The sequence below is a fragment of the Taudactylus pleione genome, unplaced genomic scaffold (genome assembly GCF_031769625.1).
Source record: "Taudactylus pleione unplaced genomic scaffold, aTauple2 ptg000012l, whole genome shotgun sequence".
In the NCBI taxonomy this organism is placed as follows: domain Eukaryota; kingdom Metazoa; phylum Chordata; class Amphibia; order Anura; family Myobatrachidae; genus Taudactylus; species Taudactylus pleione.
In genome coordinates, this window is record NW_028284415.1 from 5,087,161 (window position 1) to 5,106,741 (window position 19,581).

Genomic DNA, 19,581 nt, shown 5'->3' on the forward strand with positions numbered 1-19,581 from the left:
CGGAGGACACCCTGGAGGAAGGTGTGGACATCCGGCAGTGGAGCAAATATATGCTGGAACAAAATGGATAGAGCATGCACTTCCAGTGAAGCCAGGCGAAGTTCAAGGTCCACTCCAGCTTGAAGGAAGGCCAGGACTGTGGAAATCCTAAACACATGAGGATCGTAGCTCCTGGTACGACGCCATTGGAAATACGTACGCCAAACGGTGTGGTAGATCCGAGCAGAGGCTAGCTTACGCGGTCTGAGCATAGTGCTGACTATAGAGCTAAAGAATCCATTTGACCTCAGGAGTGATGTCCCAAGAGCCACACCGTCAAAGACAGACAACCCAGATCCGGGTAAAGGCAAGGACCTTGAAACAACAATTCCGGACGTTGAGACAGCAGGAATGGAGTGTCGATGGAGAGACTCCGAAGATCTGAGTACCAGTGACGTCTGGGCCAAGCTGGAGTCACCAGCAGGACAGTGTCATCCGACTTGTCTGAACTTGAGGAAGAAGGGGGACTGGAGGGAATAGGTAAGCAAACTGAATTATCTAATAGAGGGAATTCTGCTGAAGCTACTTTCTGTCATTTAAACAGAGGGTGCTTGGATTTAGGGGGTGGCTTGTCATCTATTAATAAGATGGATCTGACAGCTCGCACCTTTACTTGGTAGAGGTTATCCCACCTTGGAACATGGTTTGAAAGGCATGAGATTTAGCCATCAGACTCTGGGTCTCATTCAGACCCGCTCGCGAGCGCTGTATGCTCGCAAGCGGGTCGATGTTACTCAAATGCGCACGACGGAGGCGCTCGGGGTCTCGCACCAAAGGGGGCGTGCTGTCGATGGTGAGTGACAGCACGCCCCCTTTGGTGGGCGTGGCTGCCCAGACGGAGGCGTTCCCATGGGAACGCCTACCGTCTGGGTCCAGCACCACTGACATCACTAGTGATATCCGTGGGAGTGTTTTTGGCTCTGATAAAGCCAAAAGCACTCCGGGCTTGCGGCAGACGAGACCCTACCGCAAGGGTCTCGTCGCAAGCCCGATGGTCGCGATGGTCTTGACCATCGCGACCATCTATTTGGCCGCTCGCATAAGCTGTGGGTGGTCACCCACAGCTATGCGAGTGGCCAGGAGGCCGCACCATTTTCAGCTAGGCCGGCCCTGATTCAGAGCGAGCGCTCTGGTCAGAGCGTCCGGCTCTGAATCAGGCCCTCTGTACCAAGTTAGAGAGTAACTTGTATCTCCTGTACCCCCATGGTGGGGATACAGGAGATACCTGTATCTCCTGAACCTAATGTGACAACCTCAAAGGGGGCATAATGTCCTGCTGTGATAACCTCCTTGGGAGAATCATAGCCGGGTCCGCTAGGTGGTCCAAAATAGTGGCCAGTACCTGAACAAAGGAGCCCAGGTTTTATATATACATATACAGTCAGGTGCATAAATATTGGGACATTGACAGAATTTTAATATTTTGGCCTCTATTCACCACCACAACGGCTTTGAAATGAAACAAACAAGATGTGCTTTAACTGCAGACTTTCAGATTTAATTTGAGGGTAATTACATCCAAATCAGGTAAACAGCGTAGGAATTGCAAAGGTTTCTATATGTGCCTCCCACTTTTTAAGGGTCCAAAAGTAACGGGACTATCAACTCAAAAGCTATTTCATGGACAGGTGTGGGCTATTCCCTCGTTATTTCATTATCAATTAAGCAGGTAAAAGGTCTGGAGTTGATTCTAGGTGTGACATTTGCATTTGGAATCAGTTGCTGTCGACTCTCAATATGAGATCCAAAGAGCTGTCTCTATCAGTGAAGCAAGTCATCATTAGGCTGAAAAATCAAGACACAAACCCATCAGAGAGATAGCAAAAACATTAGGTGTGGCCAAATCAACTGTTTGGAACATTCTTAAAAAGAAAGAACGCACCGGAGAGCTCAACAACACCAAAAAATCCGGAAGACCATGGAAAACAACTGTGGTGGATGACAGAAGAATTATTTCCCTGGTGAAGAAAAACCCCTTCACAACAGTTGGCCAAATCAAGAACACTCTCCAGGAGGTAGGTATATATGTGTCAAAGTCAACAATCAAGAGAAGACTTCACAAGAGTGAATATAGAGGGTTCACCATTGGTGAGCCACAAAACCAGGAAGACCAGATTAGAGTATGCCAAACAACATCTAAAAAAGCCATTACAGTTCTGGAACAACATCCTATGGACAGATGAGACAAAGATCAACTTGTACCAGAGTGATGGGAAGAGAAGAGTATGGAGAACTAAAGGAACTGCTCATGATCCAAAACATACCAGCTCATCAGTGAAGCATGGTGGTGGTAGTGTCATGGCGTGGGCATGTATGGCTGCCAATGGAACTGGTTCCCTTGTATTTATTGATGATGTCACTGCTGACAAAAGCAGCAGAATGAATTCTGAAGTGTTTCGGGCAATATTATATGCTCATATTCAGTCAAATGCTTCAGAACTCATAGGACGGCTCTTCACAGTGCAGATGGACAATGACCCGAAGAATACTGCAAAAGCAACCAAAGAGTTTTTTAAGGCTAAAAAGTGGAATCTTATGCAATGGCCAAGTCAATCCCCTGACCTGAATCCGATTGAGCATGCATTTCACTTGATGAAGACAAAACTGAAGGGAAAATGCCCCAAGAACAAGCAGGAACTGAAGACATTTGCAGTAGAGGCCTGGCAGAGCATCACCAGGGATGAAACCCAGCGTCTGGTGATGTCTATGCGTTCCAGACTTCAGGCTGTAATTGCCTGCAAAGGATGTGCAACAAAGTATTAAAAAGTAAAAGTTAGATTTAGGATTGTTTAGTTTGTCCCATTACTTTGGGCCCCTTAAAAAGTGGGAAGCACATATAGAAACCATTGTAATTCCTACACCATTCACCTGATTTGGATGTAATTACCCTCAAATTAAATCTGAAAGTCTGCAGTTAAAGCACATCTTGTTTGTTTCATTTCAAAGCCATTGTGGTGGTGAATAGAAGCCAAAATATGAAAATTCTGTCAATGTCCCAATATTTATGCACCAGACTGTGTATATATATATATATATATATATATATATATAGCCCCTATAAAATCCTCCTCACTTAAGCTTGCAGCCCATAACTTGCCCGATAACTGTATGGGGGCAGATGCCTGTTAATACTCCTGTCTTTGCTAGACATAGGGCCTGATTCAGAGCTGAACACTCTGACCAGAGCGCTCGCTCTGAATCAGGGCCCTCCTCCATGAAAATGGAGCGTCCTCCTGGACGCTCGCATAGCTGTGGGTGACCACCCACAGCATATGCGAGCGGCCAAAAAGATGGTCGCGATGGTCTTGACCATCGGACTTGCGACTGAGACCCTGCGATCTCATCGACAGCACGCCCCCTTTGTTGCGAGACCCGGAGCGATGGAAAGCCCGTCGCTCCCCTGGTCTCGCGCATGCGCACGACGGAGCTCCCTCCGTCGTGCGCATGCGCAGTGGGGAACATCGACCCGCTTGCGAGCGTCCTGACGCTCACGAGCGGTTCTGAATGACCCCCATAGTTGCAGAGTAAATGGCACACAATATGGCCCTGGGTATAATGCAACCACCGTGTATGTAGGATACTAGTAGGAAGCAATATACAGGTCCTGTCTTATGCCTGGGTAAGCTGCAGGAGCACACAACCCAAATATGGCACAGTGCAATGAATGTATGTGACAAAACCTCACAAATACTTAGTTCTATAAATGTGAGGTACTTGGAAAACAACTGAATACACCTGTATGTTAAGGTAATAGTCAAGAGAAAAAAACACTGGTCCTGACTGATGCTTGGATAAGCTGCAGGAGCCCACTGTCTAAGTATGCGACACACTGGTCCTGTCTGACACTTTGGTAAGCTGCAGGAGCCCCTTTGCCTAAGTATGGCACAGTGCAGCACACAACAGTATGTGTCAGACCTCACAAATATTATCTTTTATATATGTGAAGTAAAAGAACCACCTTAACTACATATGTATTATGGCAGAATTAGAGGAAAGGTATAGATATATGCTAACAGTTAGGAAACAAAGACAGGCAGCGCCAGCATAAGTCACATACAATGCAGAAAGTATACTGCAAAGTGGCACTACAATCAACTGCCCAGGTTCAGTGTCTGGGAAGGCTATAGTGCTGCATACATCAACCCAAGGGAGAGGTATGCAGGGTGACTGGACCTCACGCTGGCCTGAGAGATCTGTGATTAACCACCAGAGAAAATGGCCGCCGGAGACCTCAGAAGGGGTGTGGCCACAGGAGGAAACAGCTCAGCAAACCCAGACCGCAGTGGAAAGGCGCGTTGAGCTGAGGAGCCGTTACAACAGGGAAGACTGACTCCCCTTACTGAATATTAACCCATGGGACGCTGGCTTCCCACGTCGATACTGTCCCTGGTGGTCTAGTGGAAGCGCAGGGTATGGGTGGGCCTGCATCCACCTCAGCACCTCTGGTTTGTCCCCTGAGACTGAAGGCAATCACCCCCCCCCCCGTACATCCGGCCGCTGTCTGGGAAGTCTGCGGGGACCAACTAGCACGGACCCCGGGGTCCTGCCGATATCCCCAGATTGGTACTGGCGGTACCGGGTTGACGGAGCGGCAGGACAGACATCCAATGGATAGTCTGTTGCTGTGCACTCTGAAGATAGTTGAAAAACCTAACAAATCATAAAATAAAATTGCTTTAGGGGCTGCTAAGTAGCACCTCTTCCTTAACAGTGACCCGACTCCGGCTGGGCACCAACACAAACTGAGGTGCCTCTGGCTCGGGGGCTGGGTATAGGAAGGATGGACCAGTGCATCCTGGGAGCCAAAGCTTTAACTGCGTGGTGCCCATGATCCCTGTGGAGCCTGAAGAAGAAAAATCAATAAAATCTTGGTAAGGAACAGGTAATTGGTGGAGAAGGTTGTACTGCCTGGACTGGAAGGGAAAGACACCTTGACATACAGTCTGAACCCCATTGGATGATTTTGCCTGAATTCCAATTTAGAACCAGGTTTTGGTTCCTGAGCCATGGCAGACCGAGGACAATCAGAGCCAACGGGCAACACAGCAGGTAAAAGGTGACTGATCCAGTATGTAAAGCTCCCACAATGAGTCGCATAGATGAGGTTTGGAGCTTTATAACACCATTGGATAGTGGGCTTCCATCAAGCCCGCAGATAGAAATTGGGGGCGTAAGGACTTCTGATGGAATTCTTAGTGTCTCAAAAAAGAAAAGGTCCACAAAATTTCCAGCCCCTTCACTATCCACGAAGGTAGTAGCAGTGATTTCTTTCCCACCTACCTGAATAAGTGCAGGTACTAAGACGGAATTTTTGGGAGAAACGGATGCAAGGCCTAGATGTAGTTCTCCCAGCAGATCTAGAACTTTCCTTTTCCCGACTTAGATGGGCAGGACTTGGCAGTGTGTCCTTTTCCTCCACAGTAGAGGCAGAAACCTAGCGAACGTCTCCGGAGCTTCTCTTCTGCAGACAAACGGAAAGCCCCTATCTGCACAGGTTCTCCTTGATCAATAGAGGATTCCCATGCTGCCGACTGAGGGGGCAAGGTCAATAAGTCCTTCTCAAGTCTACATTCCCTGATGCGGCGATGAATGCAGATGGCGAGATCCATAAGATTGTCCAGAGTCTCAGGCACAAAATGTTGGACCAATATATCTTTAACCTGTTCCGACAGTCCGAGACGAAATTGGCTGTGTAGTGTTGGATCATTCCATCCGCTATCAACTACCCATTTACAGAACTCGGTATAATAATCCTCAGCTGCTTTCCACCCTTGCTTTAGGGATCGCAGATTTGCCTCGGCCAAGGCTGCTTTTGTGGGGTCGTTATAGAGGAGCCCTAAAGCTTTGAAGAATTTATTGACTGATTGTAGGGCGGAATGAGTCAAAGGCAAACCGAAGGCCCAGGTCTAAGGAACACCCTGGAGTAAACAAATGACTATGTCACAATCCAAAGTTTTTTGAGTGTGCGTGTGCATGAAGCACTGGAAATAAGGTTAAATACTGCAGTCAGGTGTAATAAAATAATAATTTATTTAGCACCAAGGGTGACTCATGAATGCAGGAATGGTCAGGTTAGAACAGGACAGTACAGAATTAATGCAGATGGATAATCACTGAAAATGGACAAATGGCCTGATTCAGACCCGTTTGCTAGATGCGTACGCTCGCTCCGAGCGTATGCAAATTCGGCTAAGTGATGGCATGGCAGGCAATCACACGGCAAGGCATAAGCACGCCCACTATGTCTTGGCGTGCAATCGCTTTGTGTATGTAGACGCCCATCAGCGTGTCTTAAGACGCCCACTAGCGCACGTCATCTCCAGGAAGTGTATACAACCATCAGTGCATCGAGGATCATCGGAAGCAAACGCAGCACTTGTGGTTGACTCTACCCTACCGCAAGCACTGCGAGCGTCCGCAACTTAGCGAACGGGTCTGAATCAGGCCCAAAGTTCTGTTTACTGATTTAGATGAACAGTTACTGAGGTCTGAATGGGTATAATAACAGGCAGTCTGTGAATACAGGCTGGACCTGGACTGGATACACACATAAAAATAAAACACTAAAGTCCAAGGTAGCAAATACAGTGCAAAATAGGTACAGATGGTGTGAGGTAGACATGGTAATTGCTGATAACAAGTCCAGAGGAATTGGAATGCAAATAAACAAAGTCAGTTGGTGCAAGGTAAGTAATAATGTCCTTGATTACCTACACAGGGAAGCAGGAGAAAAACGTAAGGTGCCCATCCACTAGCAGACATGAAAATGACTGTATGATTACGACATTGTAATCGTGCAGTCGTTGTCAGTCTGTGATCGTTTGAAAATAGTTTGCAAAAATGTCTAAAATGACCAGCGTTGCGTGTGCCCGCTGGTCGTTTAGACATCAATCATCTGCAAACATGCTCAACCTGACGTTATAGTCAGGTTGACCAGCATGTTTGCATGACGATAGATATCTAAACAACCAGCGGGCACACGCATCGCTGGTCATTTTAGACATTTTTGCAAACTATTTGCAAACGATCGTTATCGTTCAATCGCTCAAGTCAATTGTCTAGTGGATGGGCACCTTTAGTTGCAGTGAGCCAGGATCCAAAGTGATAACAGGCAGAGATAATTTGGAAATGGTAAACCTGGAGCTCAGTCACAGAGGTAGACTAGATGACCTGGCACTGATAGCTAAAGGCCCCCATACATCAGCAATTGATTGCAGCAATCGTGCAATTTGCAATCGATTGTGTATAAAAATCTTTCCCTTTTTCAATCGATTGTGGCAATTCTGCAATCGATTGAAAAAGGGTAAGATTTGTATACACAATCGATTGCAAATTGCACGATTGCAACAATCAATTGCTGATGTGTGGGGGGCCTTCAGTTCTGAGGAGATATAAAGCTAGTTCCCATGTGCAACCCACAGCTGCTTGATTCAGGTAATCAGGTCTGCAATCAAAGACTAGCCAGGGTGAAATGGGCTAGACTGGCCTCAGGCAAAGAGTGATACCAGAGGCAAGGAGGGGGAACTTCACAGACCGTGACATTACCCTGTCCCTAAGGAGCAGATTCCAGATGCTCCACAAGTTATTTCCTTTTTTTCTTTCTCCTCTACCGAGAAACTTTAGACCCCTTTAGGGATGTCGAGATTTTTTCAGAGGAGAAGACGTGACTTGGTAATACAGGACCCCCAAGTACAAGACCAGAATCCTCCACAAATTCACTTTCAGAGTCAGAGTCCAAATCCATAGTTTGCAACCACTTACTTCCTCGGGTAACATTAGGATCAGGTAGTGTATTTGCAGAAGCTGAACCCACCAAATGGTCAGAAGAAAAATCAAGTGAAGTATAGCCAATTTTCATAGAATTTTGTGACTGTTGTACAAGCTCTGCAGGCTTAGAACTGTAGCATTTGGGAGATGTTGTAAAAGCAGATGGATACTTGGAAGATTGGACTGCCAAATGACACCCAGAGGACTGAGCAGCAAGTAAACCAAACTTCTGAAATACCGCATCACAGAAGGCTAAGGGATCTTGAAGCATTGGATCTTTTGATTCCATTAATGGATTGGCCCACTCCAAGGCCTTCCCTCTGAAGGCTAGAAGAAGATAGCCCACTATCCAAGCTGGAGTGACAGAGCCTGAGGTTGGTTCTTAAAAGTACCTGATGCATTGGCGCACTAAAATGCTAAACTGGTTAATATCCCCATCGAAGCAAATAGATGGCTGGGTATTAGCTGGACACTCAGGGGCTTGAAACGGAACCTCAGATGACTCTGGAAGGGTAGCAGACTCAGATGACCTTGATTGGGCAGGTGACGTTGGTTGGTCTGGAATCTCAGATAGCTGAGCAGAAACCCTGGATGTCTCTGGCTGGGCAGAAACCTCGGACGGCCCTGACTGGGCAGAAACCTCAGAATAGATGTCTGGTACTCCTCGGATCTTAGGCATGGAGACCAACCCCTCTTGGACCTGGACCATGTCGGGAACACTAGGTGACTGGTTTACCCTGGAAGAAAAAGAACAATAGATGAAACCTCATGCCCAGAGGCAAGGGCAGACGGGCCCTCATGCCTGAAGGCAAGGGCAGGTGGGTCTTCATGGCCGAAAGCAAGGTCAGACATGTCCTCATGTCCGAAGGCAAGGGCAGACAGGTCCTCATGCCCGAAGGCAAGGGCAGACGGGTCCTCATGCCCGAAGGCAAGGGCAGACGGGTCCTCATGCCCGAAGGCAAGGGCAGACGGAACCTTATGCCCGAAGGCAAGGGCAGACGGGACCTCATGCCCGAAGGCAAGGGCCGATGGATCCTCATGCCCAAAGGCAAGGGCAGATGGGACCTCATGCCTGAAGGCAAGGGCAAATGGGTTCTCATGCCTGAAGGCAAGGGCAAATGGGTTCTCATGCCCGAAGGCAAGGGCAGGTGGGTCCTCTTGATCAGATACAGAGGCTGTGCTGTGAGAAACCAAGATGCTGGACTCCCCTCCTGGGATTAACATTGTGCTCAAAGCCCCCTCCTGGGGCCGGACGCTCAAAGCCTCCTCCTGGGGACAGATATATCTGTCCATCGGGCAGTGTGTATGGGCCCAGGGAGGGGGGCAGGACGTACCACCCAGCCAGCAGGACCTGCGGTGAGAGATGATGATCGTTTAGTGTGTATGAACTACCATCATCTGCAGATATATCTGTCCAGTGTGTACCCAGTTTAAGTCTCATAACCACCTTACCAAGGAGGAATTCCAAGCATTTAAAGATTTGTCATAAATACTGACATTGAATGGCAACTAATAATCATTTAACACCGCATTGCCGGGTCGCACCTGGGATAAAGGCTCTTGAATGGAAATATGGCTGCTTAGATTAAAAATGGTGCTGGTTTTATGCAACATGTCCTTCTGGAGATTAAGGAGCATATACAGAGTTGGGAGCAAAGAAAATTAAAGGAGTAACTTTATACCTTGGCAAAACCATGTTGCACTGCAGGAGGAACAGATTTAAAATGTGCAGAGAGATTTAGAACTGAGGGGAGTGTGTACACACTCAAATTTACATTGCAGTGTAAAAATAAAGCTGCCCAGCATCTGTGGGCTACATGCAACAGTAGCAAGTATTACCCTGCATGCAAAAAAAACATAAATGTATATGCTCCTCTTGCATTGCAACTTGTTTTGTCCAGGTGCAAATTACTCCTTTGCTCCAAACTCAGAATCAGCACCTGTGTTATCAAAATCAGATTCAAATATTGGTACCAAACTAAAACTGAAATGAGTTAGACCTCTATCGTAGGGCCGAATTCAATTCCATGCGAAGCTAAATAGCCGTGGGAGGGAGCCGTGTGCCTTGTCGGGAATTTTTTTAAGTCAGAGAAAGACGGTTCTCGCGCCTTAACCTGGGTGTTTAGGCGCGAGAACCGGCATTCTCTGACTAAAGTGCCGGGCGCACAGCTGTTGGCGCTGTGCTAAGCAGGAAAACAGCTGCACGCCCGGCACTTTTGTCTGATTTTTCTTCGCATCCCCATGGGGAGCTCCCTCCCGTGGCTATACAGTGTCACGACTGGCTCAGGAGGATCTCCTACTGAGGAGCTGAAAGCTGGGGTCCCAGGTTGTGGAAGGAATCGGAGGCGAGGGGCCTGGATGTATGTCCTCCTCATCCACAAGTATTGGATGTTGGTGAGACCTGACCAAGGGCGCGAAGTCTAACCTGCTGCAAGGTGTTTGCCAATGACCCCTCCAAGCGGGATATGGGTTTAAGCTGCACCCAGCAAGCAGGTCGCAGCCCTTTGGTCAGGTATCCGAAACAGGTGGTAAATGGAGGGAGATAACACTGATGAGGCCCAGGAAAGCGTACTTCTGAAAGAAGCACTAGTGAGGATTTTGTACTTGGATATTGTACTGAGTGTGCGGGCAAGGTATCAGATACACCGCTGGCACAGGAGAGTAACACTGTAGTTGTACTTGGATGTTGTACTGAGTACATGGGCAAGGTATCAGACGCACCGCTGGCACAGGAGAGTGACACTGTAGTTGTACTCGGATGTTGTACTGAGAACGGGGGCAAGGTATCAGATGCACCGCTGGCACAGGAGAGTGACACTGTAGTTGTACTCGGAGGATGTTGAGTACGAGGGCAAGGTATCCAGACGCACCGATGGTACAGGAAGGTGACACTATGGTTGTACTCGGAGGATGTACAGAGTACGCGTGCAAGGTGTCCAGATGCACTGCTGGCACAGGAGAGTAACTAGAAATGACTCGAGAGCAGAATAGCAAGGGAACCTGGAACGAAGTGACTGCAAGCAAACACTAGTAGAAACGACGTTGTACAGGCAACTTCCTGTTGTCCAGAGCCCAGTAATATACCCCAAGGTAGCAGTATTGGAGGAAAGCGTCAGCTGACAACAACCATGCTACCATTGGACAAAGGATCAGTCAGGTTATAAAGAACGTCATGGCTGTGCCCATGATGGCAATCAAGTCACGGAGCAGCACATGGATGTCCAAGTGCACCTAAGGCATAATCCTCAGCACGTCACTCGCCGCCACACCTGATGCCTGACCACACAAGCAGTCAGGGGAAGTCGGCGCTGTGTTGAATAACGGCCAATCCTAGGCCGAAACCTGGACATTCAACTTCGCATTGAATTTTATTCGGCCCATAGTGCTAGGTTTAAATTTACAGAGGCATCTTGCATAATGTTTACACTTCAAAGGTGGTATTGGAGGCTAGTTTTAGGAAATGGACCCTCAATTTTTGTTTTAAAGATTTTCGTCTTTGGGAATAGGTGGGATAGTTTCTGACCTTGTCAAAGAGATTAACTCAGTTGTCTGTGCTTAAAGAAACCCTCTAAACATGATGTGCTGTATTTACTGGAGGACTGGGCTTAAAATACCCCTTTCTTAATGTCTGGGTGGAAGAAACAGTGGGGTTTTTGTATCAAGCAATAAAAAGCGTGGAGATGTTTCCCATAGCAACCAATCAGCTTTGAAGTAGCATTTATCAAGTATAGTCTATAAAATGATAGGTAAGAGCTGATTGGTTTCTATGGACAACTTCTCCACTGGTCCACGTATTTCACTGCTTGATACATAAACCCCAATGTTAAGACTATAGTGGGTATTTAAAATCTTTTCCATATATGGCAGAACAGGAATGACTGCAGGAAGCCATGATAGAGAGCTGGTTATGACCACAGCAACTGGTCTTCAGTTCTTGTTGGGTAAGGTAGTGGAAGTGAGACAATTTTATCTACCATAAGGGAGGCTTCAAAACGGTCTCCTACCCCCAGGAACCAGCCCATTTTTCAGAATTAATGTTGTAGTAGTGTATATTTCCACTTCAGTTACGGTTAGGTCTAGACTATACAGTGCTGATGGACCTGTGACGTCACACCCACGTGACCCGGCCTGAAAGGGGGTTGGGGCGGGGATGCTAAGGGGGGACCAATAGTGTCCGCTCGCCATGCTTTGGGCACGGTGGCTCGCCACAAATATTTATTCCCCCTCTATGCCCTAGTGGATGGTAACGCAGGAGCGGTCCAGCCTCCTTCAGCCGTCACGTGGTGGATACGTCACAGCGGTCCTTTAGCCACATAGGAAATAGCAGCAACCCTTCAGTTACTGTGCCTGGAAGTGACATGGACTGAGGGCAGAAGTGCGGTTCCATGCCCATACAGTCCACCCCCCCCCCAAAAAAATTGTCCCCTTGCGGGCTCGCCACAAGATTATATTCCCACATGTAAGGTAGGGAATGACGTTGGACAGTAGCTGATGATGTCAGGGTACAAAGACTGAAGGGGATCCAATCTATCCACTTCCTTCTTCATTTTGGTTATTGCTCAATGAAACATAAACAATGTAGTGAAACGTAAGATTCCAGAGAATGATACCCCCACCGCGTATCACATAGCATTTCTGAGGTACTCTGCTAATTACAGACTCACTACTGACCCCCTAGACTAGAGAGATTACACTACCTCGCAACCCCCTCCTCGTGTGCATGAGGCACGGTCATGTGTCACAGGCACTGGGGAGGAGTGTAGGTGACGGTGGGGTGGGAGGTGCTGCTGCCACTAGGGTGATGATGATGATGGACTATAACCTTATAGCAATAGGTATATAGAGCAGCTCAGCAGCGCATTAGCAGACCAGTATAAGAGGCACCGTTAAGCTTCCGAACCTTACTGACTACGACATGGTGAGTGCGGTCGCGTGGGTATACTAGATACACAGTTAGCTTACACATACAGCAGCACTGTGTATATGACTCAGTAGTAGTACCGTCCCCTTCCTCCCAGCGTGCACTGCGCCCTCTTCCCGCTGTTTCAGTTTGAAGCAGAAAGCGGGCGCGCTGATGACGCAGTGTGACGTATAGAACGGGGTAATGGACAGGGAGAAGGGCCAATGAGCGCGTAGGCCCGGGCGGTCCCCGGCCACTGACAACTGAGGGGCGGGAGGTGTGCGTGTGTGAGAGGAGAGCGCGGTATAACAGGGCACACCGCCGGGTGTGTGTATCCTCCCATGCCGCTCCCCCGGCCCTGAGGCCAATGGCTCCTCAGAAACACGGTAACAGCTCCGGACCGGGGGGATTCGGTGCTCCCTCCTCTTCCAGCGGCAATAACAACAGTAGCGGAGGTGTCCCCCCGGTAAAGCGACCCAAGATGGAGCTGATCCAGGCCGACCATGAGCTCTTCCTGCAGGCCTTCGAGAGTCAGTATATGTTATATCACTAATACTAATAATATGTCTCATAATATGCACAATACATACCATGATCCTCATCTGTAGACTATCCATGATCAACATGTAGTGGTCATTTATGTTATAATACAGATAAAGATGTCTTCCAGAGTCATTATACACTACATATATTAAAACATTTCCTCGTAATGTACTGTACAATACAGGCCATGGGCTCTTCCCACAGACATTTGTCATGTCATGACAACTGACTTCATGATATTCCTAATACAAACGATAAACTCTTCCTGCACACCTTTCATTATCAGTACATATCATATCTCTGCTATTGCTCTTTTACATCTGTAATATCCTCCTCTAGACCTTCCATTCTGAATAGATTATACATTAGTAATTCACCTTCTAAATATAATACTGATCTTTATGATTTCCTGAGTCAGTATGTACTAATAATATTTAATTTCATAAGAGACCATGATATCATGTAGACCAGGGGTCAGGGAACTTTTTTACCTTTTACCCCAAAATATATTTAGATACGCTGACATTACCCCCTTGTTTTGAAAGGAAGGCAATCCTGTAGCTGTTCCCCCATAGTTGTGCCCCTGTAGCAGTGTCTCCATAGTTATGCCCCTGTAGCAGTGCTCCCATAGTTATGCCCCTGTAGTGCCGCTTGTACAAAAAAGAAACCACCTTAATCCCCGCTCCTGCGTCCGCCGCCGTCCTGTCCGCCCGGCTGCTCGGAACTATGGGAGAGACGTCATGACGTCTCTCCCATAGTGCGCATGGGGAGAGCCGGAAGCTGGAGTTCAGAAGAGAACTCCAACCTCCAGCTAACGCCGCGCTGCAGGGAAGGAGCCGGGTGCCCGCTGGTAATCTCAGTGGGCGTCCGGCTTAGAACCTCCCTGCGGCGCCGGGCTGGAGGTCACTGACGCTGCTGCACCCGGCGCCAGTGACCTCCATTCCTGGGGGTAAAGGGCGGACAGCCGGGCATGCAATGATTCATATGCATGCCCGGCTGTTCGTCCATTACCCCCAGGAATTTCAGTTTTTACCCCAAATGGGGTAATTTATCCCTGTTCCCCGACCACTGATGTAGACCTTCCAGCTTTAAAATAAATTAATCTCGTAATGCAGACCATGAGCACTTTCTGCAGATCTACCGTTCAGTATAATTTTATTAATCATTTATCTCCTACTTTTATATAGCAGGTCAATATTTGGTACTTCTGTATCTTTGCGGCCAGCGTAACCAGGAAATACTATTCGGCCCCTTGTGGGCTCGCCACATGGATTTATTCCCCCTCCATGCCCACTTGGATGGTAGGGAATGACGTCGGACACTGTCTCATCTTTACGCTAATGTCCAACGTCATTCCCTACCATCCAAGTGGGCATGGAGGGGGAATAAATCCATATGGCGAGCGAAGCGAGCCACCGTTCCCGCAGCGTGGTGAGCGCAGCGAGGATGCAAGGGGCCGAATAGTATTTCCTGGTTACGCTACTTACGTATCTTCACTATTCAGTGAAGATACGTAAGTAGCGTAACCAGGGGGCCGCAAAGATACGGAAGTACCCAATATTTCATGCAGATCTTCCTGAGTTAGTATATGTTATATCTGAATAATATTTAAATATATAATGGACCGTGGGCATTCCCAACCCCTTAAAAAGGTTGTATTTACTACTTCTCGAATAATACATTTCCTCACAATAAACATATATATAGTCAATGTAAGTTATATTAGTGATCTACTACATACATAACAGATGCCACAATTTCATATTTTAGTCTTAAACAGTCACAATGGCGGGCGATTCAATTCAGCGAGGTGAATAGCGCTGGGAAGTTGGTCCCTGGAGCTATTCAATTCCCCTCGCAGTTTAGTCCGACGGAGAATGCCGGTTCTCACAATTTAACCTGGGTGTTTAGTCACGAGAACCGGCATTCTTCGACTACAGTGCCTGCAGCGAGGCAGTTGGCTCTAATGCTCCTTTTACACCAGAGCAAAAACCTAGGTTATTGCTGGGTCTACCCGGGTCTCAGCTCAGTGTAAAAGCGTCCCTGAAAACTAACCCGGGTAAAGTGGCCCAGCAATCAACCCAGGTAGCTATCGGGGTCGGACCCAGGACCTGGGTAATGGTGCAGTGTAAGCGGAGCAACCCAAATTATCCAACCTGGGTCATGCTTAAAATTAGCTGATTGGTGGTTGTAGAGCAGTCACCTCCCACTTTTTATGACCTCACAAGTTTAGCAGGGCAGACCCAGGTTCAGTGTGAACGGGGCTGACCTGAGAATAACACAGATTGATGGTGCTGTGTAAACTGTGTCTGATGTGGGTTGGAATCATGTCTGAAAACCCAGGACGGACCTGGGCTTTTGGTGGAAAAGAGGTATAAGCTGGGAAACAGCCTTGCGGTCGGCACTTTAGTCGGATTTATTCTTCACCCTCTATAGAAATCACTGTGTCTTTTTTTTTTTTTTTCTCGCACCTCCAGAGCAAGTCTGATTTTTCCTAAAGTAGTTAATTTTAGGAAAAACCAGTGGGACTTGGTCTGGGACCCTGGTGGCACCCTCCCTGAAGACTAAGCAATTGGAAGGTTTTAATTATCTTAATTAGTCCCATTTTCAGTCCCCTAATTGAATAGCAAAACCCTGCGGCTGCGGGAAAAACCCAGCGCCGAGGAATTTTTTTTAATATTTCCCGCCCGAAATATTTAATTTGGAGCGAAAAGTTTGTTGCCGGACTATTCGCAGTCATCGGAGGTTTTCTCGTCAAAGTTATCGCGCTTATCCCCGTTGTCAATTCCAAATTGGCGAAAACGAAATCTGTGAAAAGTCCTGTCGTCTTTGGGGATATCAACCTGACACCCGACTAAAGATGCTCTGACATGGGGTTCACTATGGGTACTCCTGAATAGCCATGCTGAAGGTATTTGGGGTCTTTAAATGGTCTCAATAACTGCTCTTTAGCGTCTTTGAAAAAGTGGTGAAGAATAGCATTTACCTCTGTTTTTTTGGGAAAATAAGTAGTCCCATCAAATTTGGGGTACATGAAAATGGGTGCAAGCACATTTACAAATCGCCAAAGTCGAGCATTAGAAAACGCACCTTCAGCAAATGCCTGCAATAAAAAAAAAACCCTCCCCCATACTTGCAGACCCCCCCAAGGCTATTTCGCTAGTTTTTGAATTTGTACCCCCACTTTGAAAATGTGGGCAAAAAAAGTTCAAAGTGCGTTTTTAGGGTGTCCTTTGTGTTTTTTTAAGATTTTTTTTTGGACGTACTTTGCGTCAAGGGGGTGTACAAAGGGTGCAGAGTGGTTTCTGCACCCCAAAACCGCAATTCTGCACTTTTTTCCGCCAGGTATTCACATGCAAAACTTTTTCACCTATTACATTGCATTGTGTTTTCGCACCGGCGAAAAGACACTGCAATTGCATACAAGGATAAGTGAGAAATGCGAAAATGACATAATCGGCGAAAAATGCCCCACAAGATTGTTTTAATATGGCTAACTGCAGCACTTGCCATTGAATGCAGTTCCATTATCTATCATTCCTATGACTGGTCTGTAGACAATGGTGTTGTAACAGAGGGTAAACCTAGAATGAAAGGATGTGGTTAATTTGTTTGTTCCTGCTACCAAACTGGAATAAAAACTTGGACTTGTGTTGGTGGTAACTGAACTGGTAGTCAAGTAGTGGATGCCATAATAAAGTTGCAATTCTCGTAGGGCAAGATTGGCGGCTAGAGACTCTACTAATAAATATCGGAAGCTTTTCAGATGGGGATACAATAACCATTTGTTTGTTTAAAGAATGGAGTATCATTAGACAAAATCTCTAACCTCTGAACATCTGTTCCTTGACTAGTTGTTGACGTTTCACTTAATATACCTGAATGTAACCTGGTTCTGTCATTCTAATAGACCTCTGTGCATGACTGTTTCCTCCCTGCCTACCCAGATGTTGTAGACCAGTGCTTCCCAAATTTTCTTGGCTCACAGTGCGTAGTTCAGGATTTCCCAACCACGGTCCTCAAGGCACACTACAACACGTAAAGATTTTCTGTCCAACCAGCCAACTAGTTGATTGGTTGGAATGAAAATCTGGTAACGTATGGCAGTAAATGACAATCTGCAATTTGCTCCTAACAGTCCAGGTTTTAAGGATAGCCATACTTGAACACAATGTGACTTAATTAGTACCTCATTTATTTTGATTTATCCATCTGTGCTTAAGCATGGATATCACTAAAACCAGGACTGTTAGTGTTCCTTGAGGACCGAGGTTGGGAATCACTGGCCTAGTTTGTCAATTTTTGTTGATTGCATCCTTCTCTAGTCTTATTAATTCCTCTGAAAGCCATTTTGTGGTTAACTGATTGATAGATTCATACCGGGCTTGAGAGCAAGCCTATGATTTTGTGCCCCATTAGTTACAGCCGCTGTCTTGAATAGCTGAATACATTGGATATCTTCACTAGAAACTGGTAACATGACAGGTTTTTGTTTGCCTCTTTTAGTCCTTTTATTTAGTGTATTAATTTGAAGTAATCACCCTGGCTTTGCATGATAGAGTTCAGTAACTAGGAGATTGGATGGACAGATGATGTTGTCTTGATAGTGTGGAATTATTTCACATGATGAAAAACTTTCTGGATATCAGTTAAGGCCCCCATACATCAGAGATGGATTGCAGCAATCGTGCAATTTGCAATCTATTGTGTATAAAAATCTGCAATGTATGGGCTTCACAGATTGCAGATTGCAACCAAAAAGTGATTGGAATAGTTAAATCTGATTGTCCAACATGTTGGATTTCACAGATCGATTGGGGCTGTAGATTGCTAGTGTATGGACATGATCAGCAGATTTGCAGACAGTTTCTAGCAAAATGATAGGCCTTTCAAGATTGCCAGACCTGTGTTTGCTGCAAATCACTGAAAAACATCTGTAGTGTATGGGCGCAGATTGCTCGATTGGGAAATCCTAAAATCGGGCAATAAATCTTCAAATTGTTCAATTGTGCTTTTCAGATTGATATGGGGGCCTTTAGTCGAAAATCTGTGGACAGATGCACCATTCTCATTACTTCACCAGGTTTTCATTATGGAATGGTTATCTGTGTAGTTGTTGAAACACTGCATACACAAATGAACGTTTTTTTTTAAATATCTGTTCAATTTATAAAACAAAGGGCAAGCAGGGCGATACAAAGCAAAAATCAATTATATTAGTAATAGCTAGCACAGTCAATACTAGTATAGCAATTTGCACAAAGAGATGCCAAAATGGTTGACATTGTTCAAACATAAAGCTAGCATGAAAGTTTTAATAGCAATGCTCTGTCACTCACACAACTGCTTGTAACACGTCCGTGCATGTGTTGTCATGGCGAAATTGCAGGGGTGCCGCATATCCGATGTCCGTGTTTAATAAAATGGCAAGTTACAGCAAGTCTACATCCGCTCGGTGCTAAGACACTATTATGATAACAACCTTACACTAAGAATCTCTCTAATGAACATACAGATTAGCAGTAGCCCCAACATCAAACTGTCTCTCCAGGATAACAAACTACTAATGGCACTTATCTGTGACCTGTTTAATGCTTTTGAAAAAAGGTTAGAAGTTTGTTTTGAATAGTTTTTCTAAGATGTGATGAACAATTGTTCTTGGTGAGAACACTGCAAGGTTTATTGAAAGTTCTCTGCCTCCAGCTTCTGTTTACTTTTGCGACACTTTTTTTTTTTTTCACATTTGTGCTATCTGCCTCCCTATTCACTTACAAAAAAAAAGTAACTGGCTTAATTCACCTCTCCACTCACAAGTATTTGTTGTCTTATGCTGGGTACACACTAGACGATATTTCTTTAGACCCAGTGGATCGGAGCCACATATCGGGTGCATTGTCTAGTGTGTACCCACTATGTCTCTAACGATGCGCGCTCCTGTGTGTTGCCAGTGACATCCTCCGTCGGATCTACATGCAGGTCCGAAGGGTGATGTCGCTAGCGAGGGTAATGCTGCTGAATGCAGCATGGCCCTCGCCAACAGCATCCACAATTGTGTATGCACTTGCCAATGTCTGGTCCCGTTGCTGCCGAGGCCGGGCTGGGTACACATCGTCAAGTGTGTACACCGCTTCAGACTGCCAACTTCAGTAGTTCATTCACTACATGAACATTCTTATTTATGCCTCCTTATTTAATAAAGCTTGGAGAGAGAGAAAAATGTGACATAAAGTACCAACCATTCAGCTCCTAACTCATTTTTCAAACACAGCCTGTAACATGACAGTTGGGAGCAGATTGGCTGCTTTATCTCACAACTTTCTCTCTCCAAGCTT

General features: G+C 46.3%; 1 protein-coding gene across 1 annotated transcript in view; it reads left to right on the forward strand.

The window, feature by feature from the left end:
• Positions 1-12,901: 12,901 nt before the first annotated feature.
• The window catches only part of SUZ12 (SUZ12 polycomb repressive complex 2 subunit), a 98,408-nt gene continuing 91,728 nt past the window's right edge, over positions 12,902-19,581 (forward strand). Inside the window, exon 1 of the mRNA XM_088468562.1 lies at positions 12,902-13,236. Coding sequence (XP_088324688.1) covers positions 13,074-13,236 — 163 coding nt within the window. The 5' untranslated portion in view covers positions 12,902-13,073. The remainder of the gene's footprint in view (positions 13,237-19,581) is intronic.